The sequence below is a fragment of the Acanthisitta chloris genome, unplaced genomic scaffold, assembly GCF_000695815.1.
Source record: "Acanthisitta chloris isolate BGI_N310 unplaced genomic scaffold, ASM69581v1 scaffold4753, whole genome shotgun sequence".
NCBI classification, from domain to species: Eukaryota; Metazoa; Chordata; class Aves; order Passeriformes; family Acanthisittidae; genus Acanthisitta; species Acanthisitta chloris.
Window position 1 is genome coordinate 1 of NW_008663100.1, and position 18,880 is coordinate 18,880.

The 18,880-nt window shown below is 35.6% G+C and overlaps 1 protein-coding gene across 1 annotated transcript; it reads right to left on the reverse strand.

Moving 5' to 3' along the window:
* Positions 1–528: 528 nt before the first annotated feature.
* Positions 529–17,804, reverse strand: TMTC3 (transmembrane and tetratricopeptide repeat containing 3; the record flags this gene model as incomplete). The annotated part of the gene is made up of 12 exons (XM_009070856.1): positions 17,616–17,804; positions 15,848–16,066; positions 11,022–11,121; positions 10,171–10,286; positions 8,341–8,513; positions 7,246–7,498; positions 6,387–6,535; positions 4,327–4,447; positions 3,633–3,744; positions 2,877–2,980; positions 1,549–1,718; positions 529–755 (listed from the first exon to the last, which is right to left on the reverse strand). Coding segments are annotated over exons 1-12 (1,933 nt in total), but the record flags the coding sequence as incomplete, so codon positions are not given.
* Positions 17,805–18,880: the final 1,076 nt, after the last annotated feature.

Below are 18,880 nucleotides of genomic sequence, written 5' to 3' on the forward strand. Positions count from 1 at the left end.
TATATATATATATATAGATAGATATATAGATATAAAAAATAGGCTCATCAAAATCCAACTGAATTAATGCTAATTAACAGTATCACAGAGGAATCCATGAAAACATTCACATTTCTAGAGCTAGACTTAAAGCCCACAGAAGACAGCTATATTTTTGAGTCAAAAATGAAATCAATCACTTTAAATATAAAACATAGGTATTACAGGTATTTTATTAAACACTATTTCTAGGATTATATAGGCACAATTTTGAAGATGTTTTTGTAACCCTATTCTCTCTATGTCCAAGATGTTATATTGTAAAATAGCACTTGTACTAAAGATGCTGATTGGCTAAGGTGCATGTACACTCTGCACAAATTCCATACACTGCAAATTACAAAGCTCTTATAAATAAATAGTTTATTTTTGATGATGCTTTGAACTTCCCCTTTCCAAAAATAAGAGTTAATTTAAAAAATAAAATAAATTAGTATGGATCCCATGCATGCAAATAAGCAATATTTATATAAGGGACAATTAACATACCTGATTCCTGCATTAGCAGTGCCGAGTTGAATAATGACTGTTTATGTGTTGGGTTGAGTTCCAGTGCTCGGTTGAAATTCTTCAAGGCCTCTGTTGGATCTTTCAGATCAATGTAAACAATTGCCAAGTTGTACCACAGGTCTGCATTGGTTTCGTCTAGTTCTAGAGCTCTAAGGTAAGCCTCCTTAGCTTTCAGAGGTTTGTTCATTTTTAAAAGCAATTCTCCCCTGTTGAAGAACAAGATTTAACCTTCAACTTTTAGTTACACCCATATGAAAATAACTGACAGGTTTTTTAGAAGTTTGCCTTCATATAGATAATAGATGTGAGATAATGGAGGGGGTTTTTTGCTTGTTTTTAACACAAAACAATACAAGACTCCCTTTACATACCATTCCCAGCTCCCAAACGCCTGTACAGAACAAACATAAGAAGGACAAACTAAAAAAAAAGAAATGATCAAGGGTTCCTAATATTGGCTCTGTAATTACACTACAACAGCTATAATCTGGGCATCTTTGCACCTTCCTAAATCGCAATGGGAATCACAACAAACAAAATAGTGAACAGAAGCCTTAATACCCACAACCATCTTATTCTAATCTATTTAATTGATACTAATGTGCTTTTTAGTTAAAGCTCGCACTTCCTGGACCATCTTTAGCAAAGAAGTACAAAGAAAGCTCCATGATTCAGAGTAAACAAAAGCTTTTTGGTTCAAAACTAAACTAAGAGATTAGAAATTTGAGTTAGAGATGCATAAAGAAAACTAATGGAAGCATCTTGCTATACAATGTTTGAATCCAAAACATATGTGGAAACGTATCATTTGAAGCACGAAATCAAAAAAACAGGGCTTGTAATGAATAATTGATTCTTGTCCCAAATCTTCATCTTCTCATTTGAAAATGAAGCAATTCCAGCAGCTAATTCAACTGTATGAACTAAACACTATTCACAGCACAGTAAATACTGAAATGTTTATTCAAGAACATGCATCTCTAAAATTAGAAAACACACCTGCTGATGTAAGCTTGCTTGAAATCCGGCCTCATACTAATTGCCTGTCGATACAATTGATCTGCTTCTTCAAGGCGAGACTCGTTTGCTCGAATCAAGTTTGCGAGATTGATATAAACATTCAGATGGTTAGGAGCAACTCTTGCTGCGTACTTTTTACCTGGAATAATCTGTCAAAAGGAATATATGTACCCAACACGGATGAGCAAAAATATGAAAGATGAACAAGTATACATCTCCTCCTCAATCTGTCACATCTGGTTTAGGGTATTACTGTACATTACTCTGAAAGCTTTTAATGATTACAAATAGCAATTCTACTTTCCTAGAAAATCATATCCAAACAAAACCAGAATGTTCTGTAATCTTTAATTCTATGAAGACATAGATGAATTATATCATATTTAAGATATCAGTTAATTAAGCTCTGTTACTACCTTACTGGGCTCATGCAGGTAGCCATTAGAAACAAAGAGACCTGGCAAAACTTTCTCCATTCAGACAAAAATATTTCCTAAAGCCTAAACTGACATTCGATCAGACATTTTCATTACTTTTTCTAACTCTCCAGCCTAAGATAAGCGTAAATAAGATTTTACCAGCCACTGTCAGCAAATGTAAAGCAGTTAGGAAAACTCGGAATGATGTTGCAACTGTTGTATTGTTTATAATTTACCCATTTAGAATCTTCATACTGTTTCACAGTAATAATTTTGTAATGCCACACTTCTGCTCAAGGCAATGCTCATTTCTGTCGCCAGTCTCATTTTACCCACAGCTTTTGTTACCTTTATACATTTTCCAAATATCCTCTTTTCTCCAAAAGAGCTAGAACAAGTAACATTTTCTATGTATAACTTAACAAACAATAAAGGTAACAAAGCACATGTTTATAAAAGCATGTTCAGGCAAAGATTTTTTGTTGCTTCTGTGGCTACCTTCTTTCACTTCCAATGCTGTATTTAAGCCTTCTCTTGAGGGCTCAGAAACTCAGACATCATGAATGTATTAGCTGTAAGTGAAAATAAACCCATTGTGACTAGAAACTGTACGTGTACATTTTTAACTGCTTTCTTTTATATCCTCAATTTCAGAATAAACCCACAACAGCAGTACAAAAAGTAAATTAAAACAGTTTCAACAGAGTTCCAAGTTAGCAGTTTTTTAACAGCCATGATTGTATACAGCCTGTTCTTTTAATAGACAGGTTTTAAAAAGCCTCTAACTATTTAAAGTATACAGCAACACTACAGGAGAAATACAAAAATATATCATTAATATAGGAAGTTCTCTCCTGTGGTGGTAGATAAAATAAAATTACTAATTACCTGTGGCATCAATGATTTAGCAATCAGGTATGATTCTTCAGCTTCTTTAGTTTTGTTTAAGTTTTTGTAAGTTCTTCCTACATTCATGTGGGCACCAATATCATCTTAATAAAGAAAAGAATGAAATATTTTAAATTTCCATGCACTGAGTATTCTGAAAATAAACACCTATGCCTTCAGAGTACCATGAAGTACAGGTATGCCATGTAGAACACCACCATCACCAAAAAAAAGCCATTCTATATAATTCTTCCATCTTAATTATGAAACTAATAATTTAACCATGAACTAAAGAGGAATTATAAAGTCACTTGGGAAATTGTAAAAAGTTTGAGGTCATACTTCCATGTATCTATGCTTAATTTCTTGCCACAGTAGAGACACATAAATTGAAGGTTATTAGGCTTCTAAAAGGAGAAAGGAAAGTACAACCCAGAAGTTCTTTTGCAACAATATGTAAAATAGATTAAATGTGCACTTGGTTATTATTTAGATTTTTTTAATTTTCTTACATATGACATTAGCTTTAAATAAGAAAATTAAATAATGTTCCGTAAGAATAAAATAAACCTTTTCTGGAGGAACTTTTTAGTTTATTTCTAAAAACTATGGATCAATTAACTTCCTCTGTGCAATTATTTAATGTTCAGTTGAAGAAAAACAGACCAATGATAAGATGTTGTTAACTAAGCTAAGCACATTGAAATACTAGGAGTGTAGAGATGCCATACAATGGCAACTAGTCAAGGCTTTTACCTGGTTGCACTTGAGTGGCTCGTATGAAAAACTGCAGAGCTCTTTCAAAATTCTTTTCATTCTCTAATGCATGCCCCACATTGTTCCACAGTTTTGCATTGTTCCTATTTACCTAAAACCAGAAAAAAAGATAGAAATACATAAGATATTAAGCTGAAATTACATAACAACAGATTTTCTCTTAACTATATCCTAAAGACACAGAAGTGCACAGCAAATGACAGATTTCATCATGCTTCGATACGTAAAGAATTAAACTGCATACAGAACGGTCACATTCAACTTGTTGCTGAACATCCATTTATATTTATTTACCCCTAGAAATACCAAACATCTTAAAATCAATTGTAATTGTTATGGGCTATTTTACAAAGAAAAGATTGTTCTATGCATTGAGCTTTTTGTAGTTTCTGCACTGAAACATATCTTGCTCTCATCCAGACAAGAGAACACATTCAACTGCTTTAACATAAGAAGAATCATCAAGTATTTCTTGCACATGAATTCCCATGTGTGCATTACACTGCTTTTAAAGTATTCCCAAAAGCAACTAATTAGATGCCAATACTGTCAATAGAGAAATAAATGTGCCAAAACAAGCATCATTTTTGTCCATTTTCATCACGGTCTACTGCAGCTTTTTAAGGACAGCAACACAAACTTTCCATTATCCTTTCCAAATAGAATACAGTACCTTTAAAGCTGACATAAACAACGTGTACTCCGACTCCCAATCCCAGTTTCTGTGCAGTGTTTTTAAGGCATGAGTAAATAGTACTGCAGCCAAACAAATCCAAGAAATTTTTCTTAGCACACTATTAAATAAAACAAAGATTTGGTGTAAACACACAAATAATTCTGACTTTTATTACAATAAGTATCTCATATGCTAAGAGGCAAACAAACCAAGGACATTTGTGAATGGCACACTCAAAGCTTGAAAGGAAATAATGCCCAATTTCAAATTAATTTTGGTTTATCCCTGATTTTCTAATCACTCTGTAATTCCCTTAAGAATAAATGTAATTCACGTAACAAAATGCAAACAAAAACATGCAAAAATTTTAACTATTAAAACTTATCTGTAATTTAAGACAATGAACATGATGCCAAACATGCTGATCACTTGGTGAATTCTAACACTCAGCAGCCTTCCCACAATTTTGAGTATCATTTTGTTTTAAAATAATCTTATTCTTGAGTGGACATATGACTGTTCACCATTAACAACTATTTCTTATACTTGCCTTATGCAACAGTTGTTCATATCACTAAGTACTTCACAGGGGTTTGTTAGAAACAGAAAGGTTTTTTTCCCCTCCACTTTAAAGATACATAAAATGCTCTATAGACTTAGACTACTATGCCTAACTTTAAAAATACTACAAAACAAACAGTGCATCTGAAAGATTGAGAGAATTTCTAAAATACTAGCAAAGTGACCACAGAGAATCGGCATACCGGCATATACAGTAATCTGTATGCTCATCAGGCTTATAAGTTATTTTTTTCTTTCCACATATTTCTAAAGCAAGGAGCCTTCTCTCCCTCCTCAGACTTTTTAGACTGTTAATTCCCAGTAGTTAATTTTGTAGCAAATGACAGTGAGCTTAAACTTTCTCCCCAGCCACCCTCTCCCGGTTCCTTCCTTTCTTTCACATCGCTTCTATTTTTACTGCCTCGTAGTGGGATTTGTGAGAATACTTTCTCCATGTTCTCACAAGGTATCACTAATTTCTCATTACCCAGGTGCTGTCAGCTTTGGCAGCACCAGTTAGCCTAAGCCATACTGCAAGGCCTCAGCTCTAGTGGCAGCAGATAATGGACTTCGAATTGCTGCCTTTCCATTTCTCTGAACTAGCATCAGGCAGGTCAGTGGGAGGTATGTGTAGAGCAATGTAGAAGACATCAGAAAAAACAAAGTTGCATGCAAAATCATGCTTTTAGAGCAGAATTCCCTAAGGAGAAATTGTTATTCAGTGAATTATTTAGTTTAACAAATACTGCAAGGCTCTGATGTCCATTTCCAGCACGGCATATCTGAAAATGTAATTAGTAGAAGATACTTTAATATGCTGATACATATGCATTATATAAACTTCAGTCAGTAATCTCCTTCGAATAGAGTATAAACCAAACCTGGCCAAGCAATATTTTTTGTTTAATCCTAAAAAAATGCATAGGAGTTAAACGGAAAATATTTGTGTTTCTTTACAGAAAAGAGACAAGTTATGCTACTAGAATCATAGGGAAAGTCGATTTTTGCAGCAATGTGTAATATAAATTACACCGCATTCTAAAAATGGTCTGGTGCAGCCTGAGGCTTTTTCTGTGTATATATGTATGGTCATATATTTAACCATAAAAGAAAAAATATATACATGTCTGTGTATACATGTGTGTGTCTATAGATATATATTTATATATTTTAAATAAATGTTGTAATACCATCAGGATAATCCACTGGTCCCCCAAGAATTTCCTTGTAACTCATTCACATGACTGCACAGTGATTTCTTGGTCATTACACTGTGGTCATTAAGAACTTGAAACAGAGTAAGACCTATAATGTAATAAACTCATACTGGTAAAAGCACTAATCATAGAACCACAGAATGTTAAGGGTTGAAACAGACCTTAAAGAACATCTAGTCCCAATGCTTCTTGCCATAGGAAAGCTTGCAGTTATAAACATGGTTATCTTTTATCAAAGTAAGAGATGAGTCAAACAAGTTTTAGGTAACACTACCTTACCTTTTACTTGTTAATTTCTTCCATCCATGTGCTACTAAAATGCAGAATCCCATGCTAGGAACATACAACACTCGTTCTGCTACTACGAATCCCACAGGAAAAAACAGGTTTGATGCAGGAATGAATGGTAGCACTATTAAGCAGAGTGCCTAGAAAAGAAATGCAAATGACATCAGCGATCAAGAATAGGCAGTGACAAACTCTTCCCAAGAAGCAAATTGAAAAAAAAAAAAAAAAAATAATCTCAGAAAACCAGACATACATAGTAGATATTTGGCTACTTTTTTTCTTTTAAACATTAAGATCTGTTTTACATTGAGACCACCCTGAATAAGGCAAGCAGTAACCTGCAAATGAGATTGTTCCTTACTTAAGGGCGTACAAGTATATTTACTTTTCTATGATACAGATAAGAGCAGCTGTATGACAAATCACTAGGCTTTTCTAGTGAATCACTAGACCATTTTTACAGATTTCCTAGTGAACAAATTGCCTCACTCCAGTGACAAGAAAAAACACGAGTAAGAACTATAATGTTAGCTCTCTGAAACAAATCAAAATTTGTCAGCTGCCTAGCAAAGAAATCTTTAGTCTTAAGTTATGCTTAAATATTCCCATCATCTGAAATTTTTTAAATATGTTAATTGGCATATTTATTCTCATCTCTGACAGTCACATACTTAATTGCAATTTAGCAGTTTTGTTGCCAACTGACTTTCCTCTTTTCTTATGTGTTAATTCTAGCCCAGAAGGAGATGCATGTAGTATTTCCAGATCCCAGCAGATTAGACATGCGACCATACAACCTGAGCCACTTACACTCTTAAGAAAAAGGACACAACTAATGCATCATTCATACCATCAGCACTGTCTTGGAGGAATCCCCAGGGTATCGGAGACTGAAGACAATCAAAGATCCCAGAAAGCAAAAGAAGGTAAGGGTGGCAACATTTCTAACATCTAACAAAGACTCCACGAGAGGAATAGTGCCCATTGTCCAGTCACAGCATAAATCTGAGGGGTTGAGAAGAAGCCAAGCATTTACAGGGAGGAGGTAGTTGAATGTCAGCTGTCTTGCTGGGGATGGGCTAACAGCAGCTGGGTTATCGAACCTAAAGCAAAAGAAAGGAGAAAAAGGAGCTTTCAATGAAAAATGATATGGTCTTGATGCACTTTGTGGGAAATTTTAGATGCATAGTTAGAACGACCAATTACAGACATGAACTATATCCTAATCTTCCTGCATTTGTCAGGTGTGTAACTCTGGAACCATGCCCAATGACTCACTGCAGAGTGGGGCAGAGCTTCCTCCAGGTTTATCAAACTGGTTTGTGATATAATCCACTTCACACTTAAAGTTGAGTTCAGTGGTTTTTTTCAAATTTTTAATAGTTTGTCTCATTTTTTTTCACGGAAAGTAACAGATTCTTGCATTTCTACATTGCACAAACTTAAGATGTATTAGTTTTTCAGTTCTAATATCATTCACATACGCTTATTTTCAAGCAGTCTACCTGAAGACAACCATGTTTTCTGCATAGTACATACCTAAAATGGAAAAGATAAGTTGTATGTAGAAGAGGAAAAAACTTACAGGTCTGGAGTATTCAGCCAAGGTTCAAATGCATGGCCAATGAAAAATAATTAAGCAGTAAGACATTTAAATTTTGAATTACTAAGGTGAACTAACAAAACTAACGAACTAACAACCCTAAGTTTGTAAAAATGGCAGCCTGTTCAGATACCTCAATATTTGGACATTCTTGTCAACAGGTGCTGAAATATATCACTTATCAATTTCACACAAAATATAATATTGTACAGACACTGCTTACCAATATCAAAATAAGTTAATAAACATTTAAGATGCTGTATTTTTGGCCATTTCATTCAGACCTCATTAAATTACATCTCCTTTATCAGCACCTGTAAATAAGAGACACTTGACTATTACCTTGTAAACACTGGAAGTTGAGACTGGATAACCTGGACTCTGAAAACTACAAGCAGCAGTGTACTGAACATTAGGACTATGAGCTTCAACAGTGTCTGAAGCACAGAGAAAGGAACATCGTCCTTCCCTCGAACAATCTGTACAGCTGTGTCCAACAATGTTGGCAAGGTGTACTGCAAAGGAGAAAGGTGTTTAGAATCAGACAGTGGACTCATAACTCCCTTAGATAAACATGAGCTACCACCTAACACCTTTTTTCCCTTGGTTTTCTCCAAGTGCCTGCTCCCAATAGTTACTTCACTCAGCTTTCATGACAAGTCCCCAGAACTCCACCATTCTAATACATTCTATTCCAGTATATCTGTTAACACTATCACAGTTGAACCTGTATGCCTGTAGTTCTGTATTTTGCACTGACAGATCAAAAAATTTTATCATCTTCAGAGACTTCAATAAAGCATGCATAACCATGAAATAAAGTTTCAAGAAGAGAAATTACTATTCCTAGTATTATCAGCCCCTCTGAAAACTTGTCCTATAAACAAAATTGCTCAGGAATGGTAGAAATACCATTCACTTCCTGATTAGCCCTGGCTTTCTATTTTATGCCTCTTCTGCAGCAACCCATCTCTTCCTGCCTCATGAACATTATAATCTTGCACAGTTCCCCATAACCTAATTTCTTCCCTGTGTACCTCATTCCATATGTCTTCACGATGTCTGCTGGAGTGCTTTACTGCTTAACGTGTCCTGATTGGCTAACTACAGAAACTGACAGGGTTTTGAGAACTGATCAGTCTCTTAGTTCATTCTATACCTGTGCTCTCAGAAGAAGCCTCAGTTTGGATTTTATTCTTCCTGCTCAGCTGAGTTACAAAAACTTGTTATGCTTGCATGAAACTGACAATCAGATCAAATATTATTAAAAGCAAGAAAGAGTGGATTAAAAAGCACAATCACATACTGGTGATTTCCTTACAAATCCAGTTTGAAAATTATATGCTTGTTCACCGGACTTGCAAAGGCAATAGTTACAAACCAATCTATGTGCTTTTGTTATTTTGGCCTTGAATATGTATTCCCAAGACAGGCAATCTTTTGGCTTTTACTGGTGCATTCTTTGCAAAGTATTCCTTCAAGTAATTAAGGAATAGTAAACTAGAAAATTTTCTTAAAATATGCAATCATACGTTTTTAAATTGCAATTGTTTTGACTATTAAAAACCTAGAATTACTTAATTACAGGAACATCCTGTTTCTCTAAGCAAAAATTACTCTTTAAATTAAGGGCTTATCAATGCTTAAAACGAAACCTATCAGATTAGAAATGAAATTTAAAGGCAATCTTAGAACAAATTTCACAAGAATATTACTTATTCAAATAAGACTACTCCAAAATGTCTGGTTATTCATAAGAAGGCGACGAAATGCACTTGTGTACAGTATGTTCTTTTACTACAAAAATTAAAACCAAATAATCCTCTATCCTTATGCAGCTCAGACTTTAATCAAGACTGTTACATGTCAGTATTTGCACATCTCAGTCAACTAAAACCTTACGTTTCCACTAAGACCTCTCAAGACTTTATTGAGTATATTTGCTAACACCTCTGTATGGCATGTAAAGGAAAACGTGGAAGCCATGATTCCCTCACCATGAACTACTTATGTCAAACATTAACTGACTCAAAAAAATCTGAAAAATGTAACAGAACTATTGAGTCAGCCTGAACTGAGACAAATTAGTGCTGAAATACGATGCTTCAAAGTACTTAATGTCTCACAGCAGAATTCCAAAGAAGTGATCGAATTTATTTTTCAAGAGCTTACCCCTTGAGCAATAAATACTTCATACACACAGCATATCCCCACCACTGTTATTCCTTGTTCTTTACACAGTGTTGCAACAGCTACTAGAAACACAGTCACTGCAATTGGAGTCCACACTGCAAATAAAGAAGACATTATTGAAAATGTTGCACCTTACAAAACCCACAAACATTTAATAAAGCAAATTAACCTAAAAAGTGAAGACTTCTGCTCTTCACGTCTGAATATGTTGTGCTTTATAAATTTGTTCAGCACATCATTTCTTATTAAAGGAGAGATTACTGGTTTTACTCTACAGAAATATATATCTATCAATTCTAAAACTGCCTCCCTTAAATTCAAAGAACTAAAGCAAAGATAAAAGACTCATCTGTGGTAAGGAAAACAAAAATTCCTTCTTTTCTAATATACCAGAACACTTTTTCCAATAGAATATTTTACAGGGACAATCTTTCCTAATTCACCAGAACACTTTTTCCAATAGAGTACTTTATAGGGAGTCATGAATTTTCACAAGGTCTATTCGACACCAGGAAAGAGGCAATCCTCCCTCAGCTGCTCTGAAACTGTGCAGCTTACTTCTGACTGACCATCTGAGACCTCAGCACACTTCCAGTTACCTGCAGGAAATAAAGTCAGTGCAAGAGTCCCCTACTCCAGGTGTTATAGAACTAATCAAGAAGTGAACAAGTCTTGAAGGGAAAAAAATGCAGTTTGTGGAAAGTACTATTACATGGGTACCTTGGGGCTTAATGGGCTTCTGTACACACTTGCTGAACACTTCTACACCTCTATTATGGTTTTAAGAGCTCTGTTATCAGTGATAAATCATGTATCTATTTGTCACTTACCTATAGTATTATCTGGCCCTTTAGATTTTGTATATGACAAAAAGGCAGCTAGAAAAAAAATAGATGATAAAAGCTCTGCTCTGCCCACAACTCCAGTTACCTGAAAAGTAAAAGAAGAAAAAACAAAATTATCCTTAAATATTTAACGTTATTATTTGTTTATATATTATCAGTTATATATAATTTAGACATTATTAGATATTTGTTATTATATATTACATAGAGCTGGCAGATCTTTAAGGAAGTCTTCCACAGAGTGCAGGAGTTAGCAAACCCCAGGAGCAAGAAATTAGACACAGAAAGCAAGACATGGCTGAGTAGGGACCTGCTGCAAATGCACAGGCAGTGAAGAAAAGGACAGGTAACCTGGGAAGAGTACAGGGACAAAGTTCGTTTATGCAGGGATGGCAAGGGAGACAAGGAATAATGAGAAGGGTTTCCACAGCCCTCACCAGAAAGGGAAGGTCAAAGAAGGTGTATCCCCTGATAAATGATGCTGGAAAACTGGTAACCACAGATGAATAGAAGGCTGAGGTACTTAACATTTTCTGCCTCAGTCTTCAATGCCAAATCCTCTTCCCACAGCTTTCAAGGGGATGGACAGCAGGATGGGGAGTGGGAGAGAAAAGTGCTTCCTGCTGTAAGTGAGGCACTGCAACAGTCTGCCCAGAGAAGTTGTGGATGCCCCGTTCCTGGAAGTACTCAAGGCCAGACTGGATGGGGCTCTGAGCACCTGGTGTAGAGGAATGTGTCCCTGGGGGGTTGGAACTAGGTATCTTTAAGGTCCCTTCCAACCCAAACCACTCTATGATTCTATTCTTCTAGCTACTATTCTAGTACTAGAATAGTGCATGAGTGATATATTACCAGGATATGAACAAACAAGATCGGCAAACCAAACAAAAAAATGCTCAGAACAGTAAGGCTGCTTTCAGTTTGATCAGTAGTGAATTCAAGAACAAGAATCATACAGGTGGTTTGTAGCCAGCTGTGGCTGATATCTCTGATACCACCACTAAAGAGACAACTGAAAAATGCAGTACTTTCTCTTAACTTTAGCCCAAATAGGATGCAAGGCAGAACTGGGGTATGATAACAACTGCTGTCTTCGTAATGCTTGGATAGAATTAGCTTTCATAAATAGGAGTTCTAAGAGAAGTCCCACAAGGACTATTATACACACACATCCTGCAGACACTGGCATACAGAAATTAATATTGCTATTTTTATTCATACCTTTCTGATTGACTGAACAGATCTGAATCTGAAAGCAGCATTCCCTTGACCTGTGCTATGGCAGCTCTTAGGTGAGCAGTCAACAGTTACAAATAAACTGATGGAAAGCACAGTGCAATAGAGTTAAAAATGACTCAGGCTTTACTACAGGTCTTGCAATTTTCTGAATGACAATTTAGTTGAACATATGAAAACTGTAGGTAGCACCTCCTTTGGTAATGAGACAGGGAGGAACGGATTTCATGAACATGTGGAGAAGTGCTAAAATGCAGAGGGCAGGTTGTTTCAGACTCTCCAGTTTCCATCTCAGGAACTGCTTGCAAAAAATGCTAAGATGAAACCAATAGCCAGAGATGGAAGACAGGTCACTGTGTTAATTGTTACTGCAGTAGCCACTGTGTTGACCAGAGTACCATCGAGGACTTTTTTCCTCACTTGTCCTCTTCTGTAATGCCCCTGCTTCCAAATCTTTGCAAGTAAGATGGCTGAGAAATGGCATGCTATCCTGAGGTAGATGGTCATATTTAACTATGGAAACCTCACAGCTCACAATTTAATTATGATGATGCTGAAAACTGACTTTCTGCCATTTGGATCCAGCAAGAACTTTTTATTACTAGGTACATTCTTGGTCAAGTATGATTGATCCAGCACAAGAAGAGAAAGTAACTCAATATCCAAGGTCACAGTGTAAAGAAAACCATTCAAATCTGAGTCTGAAATCATACTCCAATGCTTCCATTGGGAGTAGCATACGTCTACCAAAGGACTCACTGAATCACACACACACACACAAAGCATGTTTCACAACTCTCATGACACCAGAGTTTATGTTAACATTTTGAATAGTATACAGGTGTTTGTTGCCAAAATATCTTTAGATGTTTCAAGGATTCCTGATCTGGATTTCAAAATTGTCCAGACATTAAAGAGAATTTTATCTGTAGATCAGTTGAAAGAGATCATTAGTAAAGCAAGTGTGCTGGTGTGCCTTCACAGTATCCTGCCAACAAAAGAGGGATTCTATTTCTGGAATCAAAGGTGAGTTATGAGAGAAAATGCCAGCATTCACAAGGTTAGTCGACATCCTGTAGCTATAAAGGTGGTCAACAAGCTTCTGGCCAGAAGAGTAGCAAAACAGCTAGAAAGACTGAACTGGAATTCTAAAGACAAGGACAAATGAAACTATCATGCTATTCAACTCATTTCCTCAAAACCTCTTCCTGAAAAACACAGATAGTACTACCACAAGAGCCCAGCTTCCCTCTGAAGTCAAGCAGAAATTTATTTTCAATTTATCCTGCTCTGCAAACTTTTCCAGGAAAAAATCTGTTTATCCTAAGATGCGCAAGTGGTTGAAATATTTATGTATTGCATCTCCTTTTTCAAACTCTTGTGCAGGTAACTAGTAAGTAAGAGATTAATTCGAAGGAACTAAACCCAGATATATTTCCTTTATAAAAGATACAAAAGGTGCCATCAAATGATATAAAATGTGCAAGTGAGATCTGTTTTGGAGTTTTACTAAAGCCTGAATAAGTCAGTTGGCACCCAAATCCCCAGTCCTAACATAGATCTCATTATCACCTCCTCTTTTCCATGTATGGAAACTTCCAGTTGTTCTGTCTTTTATACATCTGCACAAGTCTCAACTGCCAACACTACAAATTCTTTCTTGATTGCATACTAGGCAGAATTCTCAATGTAAACACATGAAAGGATAAAATGCACTATTTCTCAGAAGTAGAGACCTTAATTTGATAAAAGTGAGGGTAGGAAGAAGAAAACCCCTTAACCGATTATTCACCGAGTACTTAGGTACAACAGCAGGGGAATTCAACTACAATAGCACTCAAGTTTCCAAGTGTTTCAAGCGCAGCACCAAGTTCTACCGGTCACAGTGTTACAGTGCCCTCATGTGGCTGATCCCAGAGTTTACACACCTATTGCCAAATTGCTTCCTACCTGCACTTCATAACTATGTAACAATTAGACTACGTTACACAACGTGTTGTAGGATTTGTACAATACTTTTTCCTAACTCTGATGCATCGTACTAAATGCAACTCTGTTACTTGTTATTTCAGACAGAATTTGACAATTCAAGCATGACAAAGGATCATCGTATTTGGAATGAAAGTGAGGAAATTCCATTGGCTGATCTAAGCCATGAGCCACCAATGTAAGCCACTAGCAACTTGCCAATGCTCCTGTAAAGCTACTATCACATTTACTACAAAGACGTGAAGCCAAGCTTGGAAATATAAAGCATGTTTTTTCAGAAAACAAAAAAACCTCAAAGGAAAGAAACAATTTTTAACATGATTTTAACCAAGGTTTTACAGGTACTCATTCTATGGAGCAAGCACAAATTTTTGGGTGCTTAACTTCTGCATTTTTAAAAATTCCACTAACTTCTACCAAGGATATCTTAGTAGGTCAAATAGCAGCCAATTTTAAACTCTGTAAACTCAGTTCCTATAAAGATTTGCTCAAAATACATGGATGCAGGCTTCTGAAGTGTTACTGACAAGGACTTGTGTTGCCAGTCAGTAAGAGAGAGATGCATACTCTTTACCCAACAAATCAGGCTGAGAAAATACTACAGCATAAAGTAAGATCAAACTCCTCTCATTTTCTTAACATCAAAAGACATCATCCCCCCAAAAAACCCTACACCACACACAAAAAAGAGATAACACCTCCGAAGAATCAAAAGATTCAAAGATTTTCAGTTTTCTGAAAAGCAGCTAATACTGTAAGCTAAAAAAGAGACTGAGAAAGGGCTTTGCAACACCTGTGAACTGGAATCTAGGAAAGCCAATTGAAGTGGTACAGAAATAAAAGGAGAAAATGCCACAAATATGCTTTATCAGTGTTTCTGATGGAAACAAATCTAATAAATGGTGATCGAAACACCTCATTTACTCCATAACATTGCAAGCCTGGTTGGCAATTAAAAAGTATATAATCACAGAGCTTGTACAAATAAAGCTTTTCATAGCAGAGAAAAATTCATTCAGGATCAAATGAAATGGAAATATCAAAGGAAATAAATGTACTTCTTCTTCCTCATATTGTGTATGTCAAAAAATGGAAGGTTGAGACAGAATGGCCCTAAGCTGGATGTATTACAGCAACAACAATCCTAGAAAAAGTCCCACGGAGACAGATATATTGACATAAAGAAAGTAGAGAGAATAGTCTTGATGATTAGCTAAAGGGGAATGCTTATTGATTCTGAAAATGAATTAAGATGCATTCATAGTATTTGCAAAATCGGATACTGAATGAATCATTACAGAACACAAATGTCTAGGCTAAAGTAGCCATCATCATAAAAGCCAATGTTCATACCAGAGACCTAGGTTATTTAATAACTAAAGCAATGTTTAAGTATTTTTCAGCATGTAATATGAAACAACTCTGAGTACTGAAATTTGTAACTTCCACCACTCACTGCAAAGGGAAGAGTAAGTAAAAGTAAACCTCACAATTTTTAGAGTTACAATATATATAAGCAGATACAAACTCCACAAAGTTTAATTAACACAGCTTGAACAAATTAAGCACATCACAGCTATACCTACCGCTTCAGTATGTATTGGGTGCACTGCAAAGAGCAAGGATGCAACCAGGCTGCTCCTGTTGTCCAGAAAGAGCTTACAGACCTTGAGGAAGACTATACAAGCCGCCACATGAAAGACCAGATTTAGGAAGTGGTAAGAAACTGCATTTAACTCGCTGAACAAGTAGTTAAAGCGAAATGTAAGAACTGTAAGGGGACGGTAAGATTTATGACTCCTCTCCTAAAAAGAAAATAAATACATCAATCAGTCACTGCCAACTTACAAAGGGATGTTCACTTCAAAATACAAAAACCTACGTGTACATGACTCCCCCTCTATTCTCAGGCATCTACCTTAAAAGTAAAATTTGAAAATCAGTAACAGTAACAAAAATAAAATATCTAGTTAAATAAAAACTTGCTTTAAAATTAAAATGTTAAATAGAAAAGTTAATTCTGACTATTTTTCCTACTTCCACATCATTTTAACGTATTATTCAAGCATTTTAATTACTCTGCCATTTCATGTTTTAGATCATTATTTTATACATATGTGGTGTGCTCAGCTAAATGCATTATCTACATATTTTCAGTATGTCTAGCAGGCAATATGTCTATGTTGCCAGTTACTCCATCCAAACCCCCTTTTAAACACTAGATTTAACACCATTTTTGTGTTCCACATACATTTATCAACCCACAGCCTGATGATATTTTGATGAATATGTCTGTAAAACAAAGGAAGAAAATACAAGAAAAAGGGGAGGTGGGGAGGGCAATGGAAAGAAAGGGAACCATATTGCAGAGGCAGACAAAACTACGAGATAGGGAAAGTATTCTAAAAGCCATGAACTTAATCTGATTTCATTTAGTTAACTTAACCTGACTTTCAGTTGGTTCTAAGTGCAAAGTCACCACTGAATGAGATAGCCTTTTTTCCATTATACATGGTCAGGGATTTTTTTGGAGTAAAAACATGCGGAAAAAAACTACTTGAAACTTTACCAGGAGAGTTCTGGAGTCCAATTAAACCTCAATGAACACAGGACTAAATGGCATCTGAAGGAGAGTCTAGAAGCTTTTGTTTCAGGGTTATATAAAAATTACGTATCAAAGTCTACTTGAGAGCTAGCAATTAATATCTCACAACGAACTACCCATGTATGTTATGGACGTAAGAAAGGATTATATGTGGAATGCCTTGATAGGCAGAAAACCTACGACTGTCAGAGAATTTTTATTCATTTGCTCAGCAATGACATCATGTACAACTTTTAAAACTGTATCTAAATCCTTCAGCCATTGCCATTTAATGATGCTTGTCAACAACTTTAATGCGAATGTACTCCAAGTGGGCTACAAACCAGAAGCTCAAATAAATTTAAAGGATTCAATATCCATTCTCGAAGTCCAAGCTTTGTTGTTTAAGTGTTATCTTTCCTTGCAGACTGTGTTTTGAAATAAATACCCTTGTATGTCAATGTCAAACATTGGCAGAAGAGAAACCGTCAGAGTTGTTCAATTTTGTTATTGGATTCAGATAGCACACAGCATCTTGCAGCTGTGTGCTAGCTATACAACTTCATTTACTTACCAGTTCTTTCACGGAACAAAGGGGAAAAGAAAAGCAACAGGCCTCCCTGATATTATAGTATAAAATGCTAACACCACCAAACTGCATCAAATCCAAACTATTCTGTTAAAACCACGTTAGGGAAAAGAAGTATAAAAACACTCTGCAAGATTTTTCCATTTCCTAAATGGTTCAAAGTGTTTCACAAACAGTTTACCTCAGACATTGGAGTGCCCCAAAAGTCATTCTGAAACAGATTTTTTAACGGAGTAGACGGATGCAAATCTTTATTGTCCAAAATTGCTGAAACATCATCGAAAACAAAGCCACAAAAGAGACTGTTCCAGTAGCAGGCTGCCACCACACCAACTATTAGTGCTGCTTCCTTCAGGCTTACATCAGCCATCTTCTCTCTAAAGAGTTTTCATGGACAAAAGCTAAAATACATGGACAGAAACTGATTAAAAACTGATTAAAAACTAAAATTGATAAATAAAGTCAAAATACGACATCCAGTATTTTAGATGTTAATGACACTACATATCTAAAACCCAGTAAGATAGAAAGCATTCCTACATGTTACAATGAAAAAAATTTAGCGTTTAAAAGAAATAATCTCATTAGAAAGCCTCACCCTTAAAAAGCCCTTACACAAGATAGATGCACTGCTACATTTCATGTTCTGCTAAAAACAAGTACTGATACTAATTTCTGATGTAGTTTTTAGCAGACAGCTATGTAGTTCAAGCGAATGCTGCAAACTGAAGAACTATGAAAATTAACATATGATACAAAATGTCAAGTTATCAAAGAGGCAGATAGTGTGTTAATTATTTATAGGGTTTAGGTTTGCAGGTGCTTCTCAAAATATTTCAAAAGCAATTTAAACAAAACCAAATACCATTCTGAAGAACAAACAGGAAACTTCAAGAACTTTGTAAATATAGGTGTCCAAGAACAGGTAGAGGACATTAATAATAATAAAAAGTCAAACATTTGCATTCTTCACAGAAGTTCATGAAAAGGTAATTTTTTTTCCTTAACTCTGCCAATTGCTCTGCTGCCACTTACTGTTCATGAGTTCTGTCTAAAGAAAAGATACTACAAATGAACTTATTCTTAGATAATTTTCTCTGATCTTTCACAAACTTCCTAAGCCCTAAAAGTTATTAATCAGCAGTTTTATGATTATTTTAAAAATACTATATGGGTGACCTGATCAAAAGGTGAAAATACTATGTATTGGACTGTTTAAAGACACTGTTCTTCCTTGGAAGAATAATAAGATAACTAGAGGTCAAAGGCATTCTTTCTGACCACTAGTTGACACAGCATGGATCACTGCCAACTCTTGGGACCAAAGATATTAGAAAACTAGACAGTTGAACACTGGTTTCATTTTGAGAAAAAGGAGAGATGACTAAACCAAAATATTCTCCCCCAAACTAGAGAGGTATAACATCTGTACGGACACAGAACAGC